At 45.7% G+C, this 13,139-nt stretch overlaps 1 protein-coding gene across 1 annotated transcript; it reads left to right on the forward strand.

Moving 5' to 3' along the window:
* Positions 1-1,280: 1,280 nt before the first annotated feature.
* On the forward strand, positions 1,281-3,324 carry LOC311001540 (type-2 ice-structuring protein-like; the record flags this gene model as incomplete). The annotated part of the gene is made up of 5 exons (XM_083992624.1): positions 1,281-1,338; positions 1,938-2,005; positions 2,691-2,825; positions 2,909-3,011; positions 3,257-3,324. 5 exons carry the CDS (start codon positions 1,281-1,283, stop codon positions 3,322-3,324), a joined length of 432 nt encoding a protein of 143 aa, XP_083848750.1.
* Positions 3,325-13,139: the final 9,815 nt, after the last annotated feature.

Consider the following 13,139-nt stretch of genomic DNA (forward strand, 5'->3'; position numbering starts at 1 on the left):
AGTTTATTTGTCCTTTCCAGGATAATCGTTCTTACATTCCACATGACACATTCTCCACAACATCAAAAACATAATGACACAGACCATTGATACAGTGTGGAACATATGCTGTGGCAACATATATCCACCTCCACCCACAGTCATCCACATACAATCAAATACATTCAGACCGATCACCGTCTCTTTGTTGTTTTCATTTCAATCTCACCAAAACTAAAAGATGTCAGAAAAAGGAAGAACAAGTGAAAATGTTCCCAGTGTTGCTGTCAAGAAAACACACTGGTGCTGCTGTACACACTGTTTTACAGTTCACACTGAGCTCTTGGTATCTACACGCTCGGCCTTCATGGAGCTCACCAAGTTGCACCACCAGATTTCTACGGTAGCCCAAAATGGACAAACCAACGTTGGGTTTTTGTTGGACCCAACTGAAATGGAGTTAAAGCTCCTTCTCCATGATTTATCTACGACTCAGAGTCAAAGGTTTAAGCACTGATACCGACTCTCCCTCCTCATCCTCCTCACCCACATGCCTCACCCTGAGCCCTAGCTAACTGATTAGCAGCTTGAAGTCAGCAGCTGGATCCTCCAAGTCGTTTTTTTTGTTGTTTTCATCCAGTTTTCTATTTCATGTCTCTGAACCTTTCTGCTGGTTAAAACAAACACTGCTAAAACAATCCAGTTTTACCCATGATGCATTTTGTCTTTTTGTCCTGACAAAAGCATCGTCACTCACAAGCCTTAAAGATGAAGCAGCTCAGTGAAAAGTGGAGTTAAGTCTATAACGAGACTCTTGGTTCACATTAGAGGAGAACAGACAAACTGAACGTCTGTTTCTGTCCTTTAAAATGTGACATTTAGCTCTAAAGCTACTGACAACACAGCATTATATGAAATGCATCTTTTTTATCAGTTGGACTCACATCTGCCTCCCACTTCAGGGTCTAGCTTTGGTAAAACAACAGTGTGGGATGTTGTGCCCTTTGGTTTGTTGATCAACCTCTGAACTGATTAACCTGTGGGCACAAACAGATGACATCAACGTGATGCCACCTGTCCAGATAAGTTGGTGTATAAAAGACGTGATGCTTCCTCTTGTCCAGCAGCTTCACAGGCGAGAAGAAGAAGAGGAGCAGATCGTTCTTCAGCAGGTTTGGTACAACCTTCCTCTCAGATACTCTGCTGCCTTCCTCTTCCTCCAGGGTTATAACACTTCTCTGTCTTTCTAGTTTGTTTTCAAAGCTAAATCATCAGCACCTACATCCTTCATCATCTTCACCATGAGGATCCTGATCGTCTCTCTGCTTGTTTGTGCCATGATGGTTCTGACCAGAGCAGGTGAGTATCACTAGTGAGACCTTGTAGAAACCTGTTGGCAGTCGTTCTGACATCTGTCAGCTGAAAGATGAAACATGAGAACAGACCAAAGTAAACAGATGAATGTGGAGACAGAGCGTCGTGGTGATGACCTCCAGCCCTTAGACTTTACAGCTGCACCTTTACTTCCTTTAATTACTCAGTCATCCATCCAGCCTCTCACTTTAAATGAGGCCATGGTGGCAGCAAACTAGCTACTGACTGTCCAGACGTCCAGCAGAGTCCAGCTCCCCAGTGCATTCTGGGTCCGGTCGGCTCCAGAGTCTCCTACCAGTTGTGTTTGCCAGTAAAACCTGCTGTGGTAGAAGCTCAGGAAGCATCAGAAGCATGAACCACCTCCACTGGCTCCTGTAGAAGAGACAGGATTTCATGAAGTGAAACAGTCCCAAGATAACATCCAGACATCATGAGCAGCTCGTTGTTATTAAAGAGGATGTGAAATTCTACTGAATGAAAGCTGTTGTTAATAAACTCAGGCAGCACGCCTCTGTCTGGGAAACACTGACTCACAAGAACCTGTTTGTTTTCATTAGATGATGTCTCAATCGGTTGTCCTGAAGGCTGGAGTAGCTACAAAGGTCGCTGTTTCGGCTTTTTCCTCAAACACTTGTCCTGGGCTGATGCTGAGGTAATTAGAGGAACTTCTGGGTTCTTGTACATCTGCTGAGTTTATCCTGCTGCACCTCTGGTTTGTATTTGCCTCCATCGTCCCAGTGCAGTGGGGGCGCATGACGTCTGTCCAACTACCCATTTCTCCAACCATACATTTCTTTATTTTTGCGTCCATTAGTCCGACCTCCCACTTCTCCGACTTAAGTAGCCCTCACCCTTAACCTTACCCTAAACCTAACCTTAACACTGTAGAATGGGTAGTTGGAGAAATGAGCCGTCGGACTTTTGGGCAGTTTGACTGATGTATGCTCCCCGTGCAGTGGTGAGACTGGAAATATTAATGAGAGCCCATGCAAGAGCAGCTTCTGTCACATCTGGTGATTTGACTTTTTCCAAACTGTTGTAGGTGATGAAGGTGTTAATGTTGTATCTGACAAAATGACTAAAGGACAAACAAGCTACTGTTAGCATGCTGTTAGCATGCAAACATTAGCTCATTAGCACAAAATAGAACAGAGAGATGATCTCAGTAGTTTTTCATTTATTTTGTCATGAAGTCTCAAAAGTTTCATCTGATGTGGATGCTAAAGCATTAGCTTAGCTTAGCTCATTTCAGCTGGTGACCACAGTGAAGTCCTGGTCACGTCTTCTCTTCTGTATCATCTCTACAAATCACATCTGTCTGTCCGTCTCCTCTGTAGAAAAACTGTCAGACCAACGACGCAAACCTGGCGTCGGTCCTGAGCTTGGATGAATATCAACACATTCAGAGTGTGATTCGATCAAACACTCAAGAGGATACACCTTCTTGGATTGGAGGCTCCAACTGTCAACAGGTAACTCACCACAAAGAGTCACAAGATGTTGCTGATAGAACCACTCACTAACAACCTCTGTCCTGTCGTCTCTCGTCCTCTAGAACGATGTTTGGCTCTGGATCAACGGCAACAAATTCAGCTATGACAACTGGTGTTCAGGAAAACCGAACAGTATGGGGAACTGTCTCATGATGAATTATGGAGGTAAATCTCAACACGTTTCAGTTGTGACAGTTGAAGGGACGATGAAGACTCTGTGTTGATGCTTCCTGCTGTTGCAGCACAGTGGTGGAGTTTATTACACTTCATATTTTACTGTTAGCATGTTAGCCGTTGGATATTTTACACACTGATGACAGAGTGCTTTAAACAACAACTGTTCTGGGAAAACACACTCCTTTAATTCTCTCGGTTTTTTCCTGACTTCCTGTTTTTCTTTCTGCTCACAGGCGACAACTGCTGGAACAACAAGGATTGTTCACACGTTCTCTCGTCAGTCTGTGCCAGAAGTGAGTGAAGGAGCTGACCCCAGATCAGCTGTGACCCACACTCACCTGTCCTCAGGTGTCATCAGTGTGTTGTGTAATCACATGTGTAATTCTCTGCTGTAACGCTGTTAAAGGGAGGAAACGACAAGTAAATAGAAGCTGAAGGAAACTGAACATGCTGAGGAAAGAAGGCTTTTAGCAAAATGTGATGAATAAACATGAAGCATTGAAACACGCTGGTCTCAGAGTCTTTGTCAACACTTTAAACCTTCCTGCTTCGGCTCAAGCTACTAACATAATTTAGCTCTGAGCTAAATCTGGCACACTTACAGGTGCCTGTTCATAACTGTTCATGAATGTGCACTGTCCTCAAACAAATAAACAATAAATGAAATGAAATGAAGCAGCAGATTTGTTTGCTGTTCCTCGTCCTCGTCTCCTTTCCCCTAGTTTCATTTTCTTCAAGCACAAAACAATCAAAATGAATCTTGTTGAATATAATTTTAATTGATCCTGAACTTCATGTTTCTCAGAGTGACACTTGTACCAATAAATAACCAACAGATCTAATTTCAGTACAAATGACTGATGAGTCTCTGTTGATCAGGTGTGTTTGCACCTGACCGGTGTGTAGAAAGCCACAGAGAAAGATGAGGGGGGAGGATCCTTCAGCTTCTCACCTGTAACACAAGAGGACAGAGTTTGTCACCTGAAGTAGGAGGAGCATGTTCACCGTTAACAGGTGCTACTGCAATATTAAACACTTTGAGAATCAAACATGAAACTCAGAAGCTTCTCTTTAATTTGCTGGTCGTTCACACACTTTCAGACCTGAACATAACCTGATTAACAGCAGGATGTGGTGTAAACAGAAACTGACCTACTGTCCTTCAAGTTTAATGACCAACCAGAAGCCTCAGAGAGAATACAAAGAGTTTACAAAGTTTATTGTTATTATAGAGTTGTTTTTTTTGGTGTTTTGGGGAATGTGTCATGTGGAATGTGAGAACGATTATCCTGGAAAGGACAAATAAACTAAACTAAACTAAAAAAAAAAAAACCCTGAGAGAACAAAGACTATTTGATGAAGATGTTTACAGCTCATTTGAAGCGTGGCCCTGATCACACTGGTTTCTGAACTACGTCATGAGCCCAAAATCCTTGGAAAGTGGTGGGTTAATCTTTAACAATGAGTAAAATCTCCATCTTCTAAGGAACTAGTAACTAAAGCTGTGGTGCAGCGGAGGAGGAAGTTCATGATCTCCCTCTGACACCTTGAGGAGTGGGAGCAGGATCAAGATTCACATGGAAACACTGAAGTACACCACTGCATCAAAATGTCCCTAAGCTGTGGTCTTGAGTAAATGTACTTGATTACTTTCCACCACTGTTTTACTCCAGCTGTGGAGGAGGACTGACAGAGGAAGGAGCTGCACAGCTGGGTAAAGTCCAACACCACTGAACTCAGCTCAGGTCCATGAAAAACAAAATGTCCTCATTAAAGCTGCCAGTGTGGGGTGTAACACACACATCACCTCACCTCACCTCTCAACACCCACACCTGTATCCACCAGCCATGGGGGGAGGAGACGCCCACATACTAGAAAAACATGTCCTAACTGTCCAGTAGAACTATTTAGTAAAAGTAGGGGAGAGTGGGGTAATGTGAGACACCCCCTGTATCTAGAAAACGGAACACATTTATGATCATCTGACCATGATGTTTTCAAGCCCCTTCCATTTCCCCATGGCCATGAAGGAGAGGACCTCATGATGCTGTGGAAAGCATGTTTTTTTCACAAATTTATTTTTGCATGTAAAAGTAAAATTTCTTGCTGTCAACTTAATCAACTGTTGTGCCAAAGTAAATTGATTCAGGTAGAAAAACTTATATGATACATGATGATGAACTACCAACACATAAAACCATGTGATGATGCTGGCTGAAAATTAGCCTGAATTTCTAAGAGAGGTCGTTTTTTCTAAAATGGGGGTGTTGGTAGCCTGACGAGCCAGACTATATCACTAAAATGTCTAGTCTGGAAACGACCGGTAGACCTCGGCTCAATCCAGGGGGCGGGATGAAGGCTGTCTTTCAAACTGCCTGTGCACGCAATAGGGTAGCGCTACGACTAATCAGAGCAAAGAGAAGGATGACGTTAGCCTGACAAGCCAATTAAAATGTATGTCGCCATCGTGTTAAGCCCGCCCAACGACTCTCTAAACAGATAGAGCGCTGTGATTGGTGAACACAATCGGTGTTCGAGACTCAAAAAGTTCCTATGGCTCGTTTCTAGACCCACCTACGGAGCAAATATTTTTGTTGCCGCTAGGGTGCGTCTAGATTTCTAGGGTAGGGTGTTGGGGTAAAGTGAGACAAATGCTGCGGGGTAAAGTGAGACCATGGATGTATTATAATAAATCCATGAGTGAGACACTGTGAGCACACCATACACAAAGATTTACACTAGAATTTCGTCCCCCAAGTCAAGCCAGAAATCTCGCGTGATCAAACATGATCTGTAGCCACACTGCTTTGTTATGCTATGTGCTCTCAGTCAGCTAGCTTAATATTGGTTACATTCAATTTTAGTCACATTCCACTTTGCCCCCCCCCCACAAACAAGAGGACTTTTGATCAAAATGGTCACGATTGTCGGGGCCTACAATCTGACCCCCAGACTATCTAACTGGTTCTATCTGGCATTTAAATGTTAATTAAAACATTTTGTGTTGTATTTGATTTTGTTCTTGAGTTACTTTGTGTTCAGAAAAAAAAGTGCTTAATTGACCAATCCCCATGATTCTGCTACTAGTCCGACATTAGTTTTGGGAAGTGTGGTTGTCATGCTAGCTGTCAGGACTCTAGCTGTTACAACATGTGTTGTTATGGTAGTTTCAGAGTGGAAAAAGTAAGTGGATCAGTTTACACCAGTGATTTCTCTGGTCCCGAGGCAGCTGACGGGTACCGGCAGGCCAAGCGGACGGCAGCCCGGGCGGTCACGGAAGCAAAAACTCGGGTCTGGGAAAAGTTCGGGGAGGCCATGGAGGAGGACTACCGGTCGGCCTCGAGGAAATTCTGGCAAACCATCCGACGCCTCAGGAGGGGGAAGCAGTGCTCCGCCAACACTGTTTACAGTGGAGGAGGGGAGCTGTTGACCTCGACTGGGGATATCGTCGGACGGTGGAAGGAATACTTCGAGGATCTCCTCAATCCCACTGACACGCCTTCCGTCGAGGAAGCAGAGGCTGAGGATTCAGAGGTTGATGCATTCATCACCCAAGCTGAAGTCACTGAGGTAGTCCGGAAGCTCCTCAGTGGCAAGGCACCGGGGGTGGATGAGATCCGCCCTGAGTACCTCAAGTCTCTGGATGTTGCGGGGCTGTCGTGGCTGACACGCCTCTGCAGCATCGCGTGGCAGTCGGGGACAGTGCCTCTGGACTGGCAGACCGGGGTGGTGGTCCCTCTCTTCAAAAAGGGGGACCGGAGGGTGTGTCCCAACTACCGGGGGATCACACTCCTCAGCCTCCCGGGGAAAGTCTATTCCAGGGTGCTGGAGAGGAGAATTCGGCCGATAGTCGAACCTCGGATTCAGGAGGAACAATGCGGTTTTCGTCCTGGCCGTGGAACGCTGGACCAGCTCTACACCCTCCGCAGGGTGCTCGAGGGTGCATTGGAGTTTGCCCAACCAGTCCACATGTGTTTTGTGGACTTGGAGAAGGCTTTCGACCGTGTCCCACGTGGCATCCTGTGGGAGGTGCTCCGAGAGTATGGGGTCGGAGGCCCTCTGCTGAGGGCTGTACGGTCCCTGTATGACCGGAGCAGGAGCTTGGTTCGCATTGCCGGCAGTAAGTCAGACCTGTTCCCGGTGCGTGTTGGACTCCGGCAGGGCTGCCCTTTGTCACCGGTTCTGTTCATTATTTATATGGACAGAATTTCTAGGCGCAGCCAAGTGCCGGAGGGGGTACGGTTCGGGAGCCACTTGATTTCATCTCTGCTTTTTGCAGATGATGTGGTCTTGTTGGCTCCCTCGAGCCAGGACCTTCAGCATGCACTGGGGCGGTTTGCAGCCGAGTGTGAAGCAGCTGGGATGAGAATCAGCACCTCTAAGTCCGAGGCCATGGTTCTCGACCGGAAAAAGGTGGTTTGCACCCTCCAGGTCGGGGGAGAGTTCCTGCCTCAGGTGGAGGAGTTTAAGTATCTTGGGGTCCTGTTCACGAGTGAGGGGAGAACGGAGCGCGAGATCGACAGGCGGATCGGTGCGGCGGCCGCAGTAATGCGGTCATTGTATCGGTCCGTCGTGGTGAAGAAGGAGCTGAGCCGAAAGGCAAAGCTCTCGATTTACCGGTCGATCTACGTTCCCACCCTCACCTATGGTCACGAACTCTGGGTCATGACCGAAAGAACGGGATCCCGGATACAAGCGGCCGAAATGAGTTTCCTCCGCAGGGTGGCGGGACGCTCCCTTAGAGATAGGGTGAGGAGCTCTGTCACCCGGGAGGAGCTCGGAGTAGAGCCGCTGCTCCTCCACATCGAGAGGAGCCAGCTGAGGTGGCTCGGGCACCTGTATAGGATGCCCCCTGGACGCCTCCCTCGTGAGGTGTTCCGGGCATGTCCCACCGGGAGGAGGCCCCGTGGAAGACCCAGGACACGCTGGAGTGACTACGTCACTCGGCTGGCCTGGGAACGCCTTGGGGTCCCCCCGGAAGAGCTGGAGGAAGTGTCCGGGGAGAGGGAAGTCTGGGGATCCCTGCTCCGACTGCTGCCCCCGCGACCCGACTCCGGATCAAGCGGATGAAAATGGATGGATGGATGGATGGATGGATTTCTCTGGTTTGTCTCAGTTTACCCCTGAGCTGGGGTAAAGTGAGACACAAGACCACTTTTTTTTAAAACAATCATATTTTCACTGCCCTTCGTCCTGAATACATTCTGATAATTTCCATTGCTAGGAAACATCCTGAATTAATGGGAAATGTGTAAATTTTACTGATAAATCATTTTAGCTCGCTTAGAGGGGAGCAAATGTAAAAAGTGTCTCACTTTACCCCACTCTCCCCTACTACAACTGTACAGTAACACAGTGCACAGCAGTATTTGCAGATCACAATTCATAACTAATTGAAAAAATGACTAAACACACCAAACACGTCGAACATGAAATATGTCACTTTCATTTCTGTTGTTCCTTCAGTGCTTTTCACACTCTGCTAAAAAAAACAACAACAGCACAGACCAGAACCATTACCATGCTGGTCTGTGCTGTGTATGACAACAAGCAGTTCAGAATTTACCTCTGAGAGGTACTGGAAAATATGTCCCAACTGTCCAGTACTACAATACTACAGTACAGTAATATCCTCTGACTCCACAGTGACATATTTTCATAGATTGTCAGCAGGGGGCGCTCTCACTCCACTAAACAATCCCCAGTCATTGACAGTGACTCTGTGGAGGAAACAGTTCAACACCGAGCTGCAGATTCAGGAGACAATGTCCTTTCATCTGCTTCTCAGTTAGTTATGTGATGAATTATGATCTGCAAATACTGCTGTGCACTGTGTTACTGTACAGTTGTAGTACTTTTACTAAATAGTTGTACTGGACAGTTAGGACATGTTTTTCTAGTATGTGGGCGTCTCCTCCCCCCATGGCTGGTGGATACAGGTGTGGGTGTTGAGAGGTGAGGTGAGGTGATGTGTGTGTTACACCCCACACTGGCAGCTTTAATGAGGACATTTTGTTTTTCATGGACCTGAGCTGAGTTCAGTGGTGTTGGACTTTACCCAGCTGTGCAGCTCCTTCCTCTGTCAGTCCTCCTCCACAGCTGGAGTAAAACAGTGGTGGAAAGTAATCAAGTACATTTACTCAAGTACACAGCTTAGGGACATTTTGATGCAGTGGTGTACTTCAGTGTTTCCATGTGAATCTTGATCCTGCTCCCACTCCTCAAGGTGTCAGAGGGAGATCATGAACTTCCTCCTCCTCTGCACCACAGCTTTAGTTACTAGTTCCTTAGAAGATGGAGATTTTACTCATTGTTAAAGATTAACCCACCACTTTCCAAGGTTTTTGGGCTCATGACGTAGTTCAGAAACCAGTGTGATCAGGGCCACGCTTCAAATGAGCTGTAAACATCTTCATCAAATAGTGTTTGTTCTCTCAGGGTTTTTTCTTTTTTAGTTTAGTTTATTTGTCCTTTCCAGGGTAATCGTTCTTACACTCCACATGACACATTCTCCACAACATCAAAAACATAATGACACAGACCATTGATACAGTGTGGAACATATGCTGTGGCAACATATATCCACCTCCACCCACAGTCATCCACATACAATCAAATACATTCAGACCGATCACCGTCTCTTTGTTGTTTTCATTTCAATCTCACCAAAACCCAAAGATGTCAGAAAAAGGAAGAACAAGTGAAAATGTTCCTAGTGTTGCTGTCAAGAAAACACACTGATGCTGCTGTACACACTGTTTTACAGTTCACACTGAGCCCTTGGTATCTACACGCTCGGCCTTCATGGAGCTCACCAAGATGCACCACCAGATTTCTACGGTAGCCCAAAATGGACAAACCAAGGTTGGGTTTTTGTTGGACCCAACTGAAATGGAGTTAAAGCTCCTTCTCCATTATTTATCTACGACTCAGAGTCAAAGGTTTAAGCACTGATACCGACTCTCCCTCCTCATCCTCCTCACCCACATGCCTCACCCTGAGCCCTAGCTAACTGATTAGCAGCTTGAAGTCAGCAGCTGGATCCTCTAAGTCGTTTTTTTTGTTGTTTTCATCCAGTTTTCTATTTCATGTCTCTGAACCTTTCTGCTGGTTAAAACAAACACTGCTAAAACAATCCAGTTTTACCCATGATGCATTTTGTCTTTTTGTCCTGACAAAAGCATCATCACTCACAAGCCTTAAAGATGAAGCAGCTCAGTGAAAAGTGGAGTTAAGTCTATAACGAGGCTCTTGGTTCACATTAGAGCAGAACAGACAAACTGAACGTCTGTTTCTGTCCTTTAAAATGTGACATTTCGCTCTAAAGCTACTGACAACACAGCATCATATAAAATGCATCTTTTTTATCAGTTGGACTCACATCTGCCTCCCACTTCAGGGTCTAGCTTTGGTAAAACAACAGTGTGGGATGTTGTGCCCTTTGGTTTGTTGATCAACCTCTGAACTGATTAACCTGTGGGCACAAACAGATGACATCAACGTGATGCCACCTGTCCAGATAAGTTGGTGTATAAAAGACGTGATGCTTCCTCTTGTCCAGCAGCTTCACAGGCGAGAAGAAGAAGAGGAGCAGATCGTTCTTCAGCAGGTTTGGTACAACCTTCCTCTCAGATACTCTGCTGCCTTCCTCTTCCTCCAGGGTTATAACACTTCTCTGTCTTTCTAGTTTGTTTTCAAAGCTAAATCATCAGCACCTACATCCTTCATCATCTTCACCATGAGGATCCTGATCGTCTCTCTGCTTGTTTGTGCCATGATGGTTCTGACCAGAGCAGGTGAGTATCACTAGTGAGACCTTGTAGAAACCTGTTGGCAGTCGTTCTGACATCCGTCAGCTGAAAGATGAAACATGAGAACAGACCAAAGTAAACAGATGAATGTGGAGACAGAGCATCGTGGTGATGACCTCCAGCCCTTAGACTTTACAGCTGCACCTTTACTTCCTTTAATTACTCAGTCATCCATCCAGCCTCTCACTTTAAATGAGGCCATGGTGGCAGCAAACTAGCTACTGACTGTCCAGACGTCCAGCAGAGTCCAGCTCCCCAGTGCATTCTGTGTCCGGTCGGCTCCAGAGTCTCCTACCAGTTGTGTTTGCCAGTAAAACCTGCTGTGGTAGAAGCTCAGGAAGCATCAGAAGCATGAACCACCTCCACTGGCTCCTGTAGAAGAGACAGGATTTCATGAAGTGAAACAGTCCCAAGATAACATCCAGACATCATGAGCAGCTCGTTGTTATTAAAGAGGATGTGAAATTCTACTGAATGAAAGCTGTTGTTAATAAACTCAGGCAGCACGCCTCTGTCTGGGAAACACTGACTCACAAGAACCTGTTTGTTTTCATTAGATGGCGGTTGTCCTGAAGGCTGGAGTAGCTACAACAGTCGCTGTTTCGGCTTTATCCTCAAACACTTGTCCTGGGCTGATGCTGAGGTAATTAGAGGAACTTCTGGGTTCTTGTACATCTGCTGAGTTTATCCTGCTGCACCTCTGGTTTGTATTTGCCTCCATCGTCCCAGTGCAGTGGGGGCGCATGACGTCTGTCCAACTACCCATTTCTCCAGCCATACATTTCTTTATTTTTGCGTCCATTAGTCCGACCTCCCACTTCTCCGACTTAAGTAGCCCTCACCCTTAACCTTACCCTAAACCTAACCTTAACACTGTAGAATGGGTAGTCGGAGAAATGAGCCGTCGGACTTTTGGGCAGTCGGACTGATGTATGCTCCCCGTGCAGTGGTGAGACTGGAAACATTAATGAGAGCCCATGCAAGAGCAGCTTCTGTCACATCTGGTGATTTGACTTTTTCCAAACTGTTGTAGGTGATGAAGGTGTTAGTGTTGAATCTGACAAAATGACTAAAGGACAAACAAGCTACTGTCAGCATGCTGTTAGCATGCAAACATTAGCTCATTAGCACAAAATAGAACAGAGAGATGATCTCAGTAGTTTTTCATTTATTTTGTCATGAAGTCTCAAAAGTTTCATCTGATGTGGATGCTAAAGCATTAGCTTAGCTTAGCTCATTTTAGCTGGTGACCACAGTTAAGTCCTGGTCACATCTTCTCTTCTGTATCATCTCTACAAATCACATCTGTCTGTCCATCTCCTCTGTAGAAAAACTGTCAGACCAATGACGCAAACCTGGCATCGGTCCTGAGCTTGGATGAGTATCAACACATTCAGAGTGTGATTCGATCAAACACTCAAGAGGATACACCTTCTTGGATTGGAGGCTCCAACTGTCAACAGGTAACTCAACACAAAGAGTCACAAGATGTTGCTGATAGAACCACTCACTAACAACCTCTGTCCTGTCGTCTCTCGTCCTCTAGAACGATGCTTGGCTCTGGATCAACGGCAACAAATTCAGCTATGACAACTGGTGTTCAGGAAAACCAAACAGTATGGGGAACTGTCTCATGATGAATTATGGAGGTAAATCTCAACACGTTTCAGTTGTGACAGTTGAAGGGACGATGAAGACTCTGTGTTGATGCTTCCTGCTGTTGCAGCACAGTGGTGGAGTTTATTACACTTCATTTATATTTTACTGTTAGCATGTTAGCCGTTGGATATTTTACACACTGATGACAGAGTGCTTTATACAACAACTGTTCTGGGAAAACACACTCCTTTAATTCTCTCGTTTTTTTCCTGACTTCCTGTTTTTCCTTCTGCTCACAGGCGACAACTGCTGGAACAACAAGGACTGTTCACACGTTCTCTCGTCAGTCTGTGCCAGAAGTGAGTGAAGGAGCTGACCCCAGATCAGCTGTGACCCACACTCACCTGTCCTCAGGTGTCATCAGTGTGTTGTGTAATCACATGTGTAATTCTCTGCTGTAACGCTGTTAAAGGGAGGAAATGACAAGTAAATAGAAGCTGTAGGAAACTGAACATGTTGAGGAAAGAAGGCTTTTAGCAAAATGTGATGAATAAACATGAAGCATTGAAACACGCTGGTCTCAGAGTCTTTGTCAACACTTTAAACCTTCCTGCTTCGGCTCAAGCTACTAACATAATTTAGCTCTGAGCTAAATCTGGCACACTTACAGGTGCCTGTTCATAACTGTTCATGAATGTGCACTGT

Source organism: Trachurus trachurus, assembly GCF_905171665.1.
Source record: "Trachurus trachurus genome assembly, chromosome: 18".
NCBI classification, from domain to species: domain Eukaryota; kingdom Metazoa; phylum Chordata; class Actinopteri; order Carangiformes; family Carangidae; genus Trachurus; species Trachurus trachurus.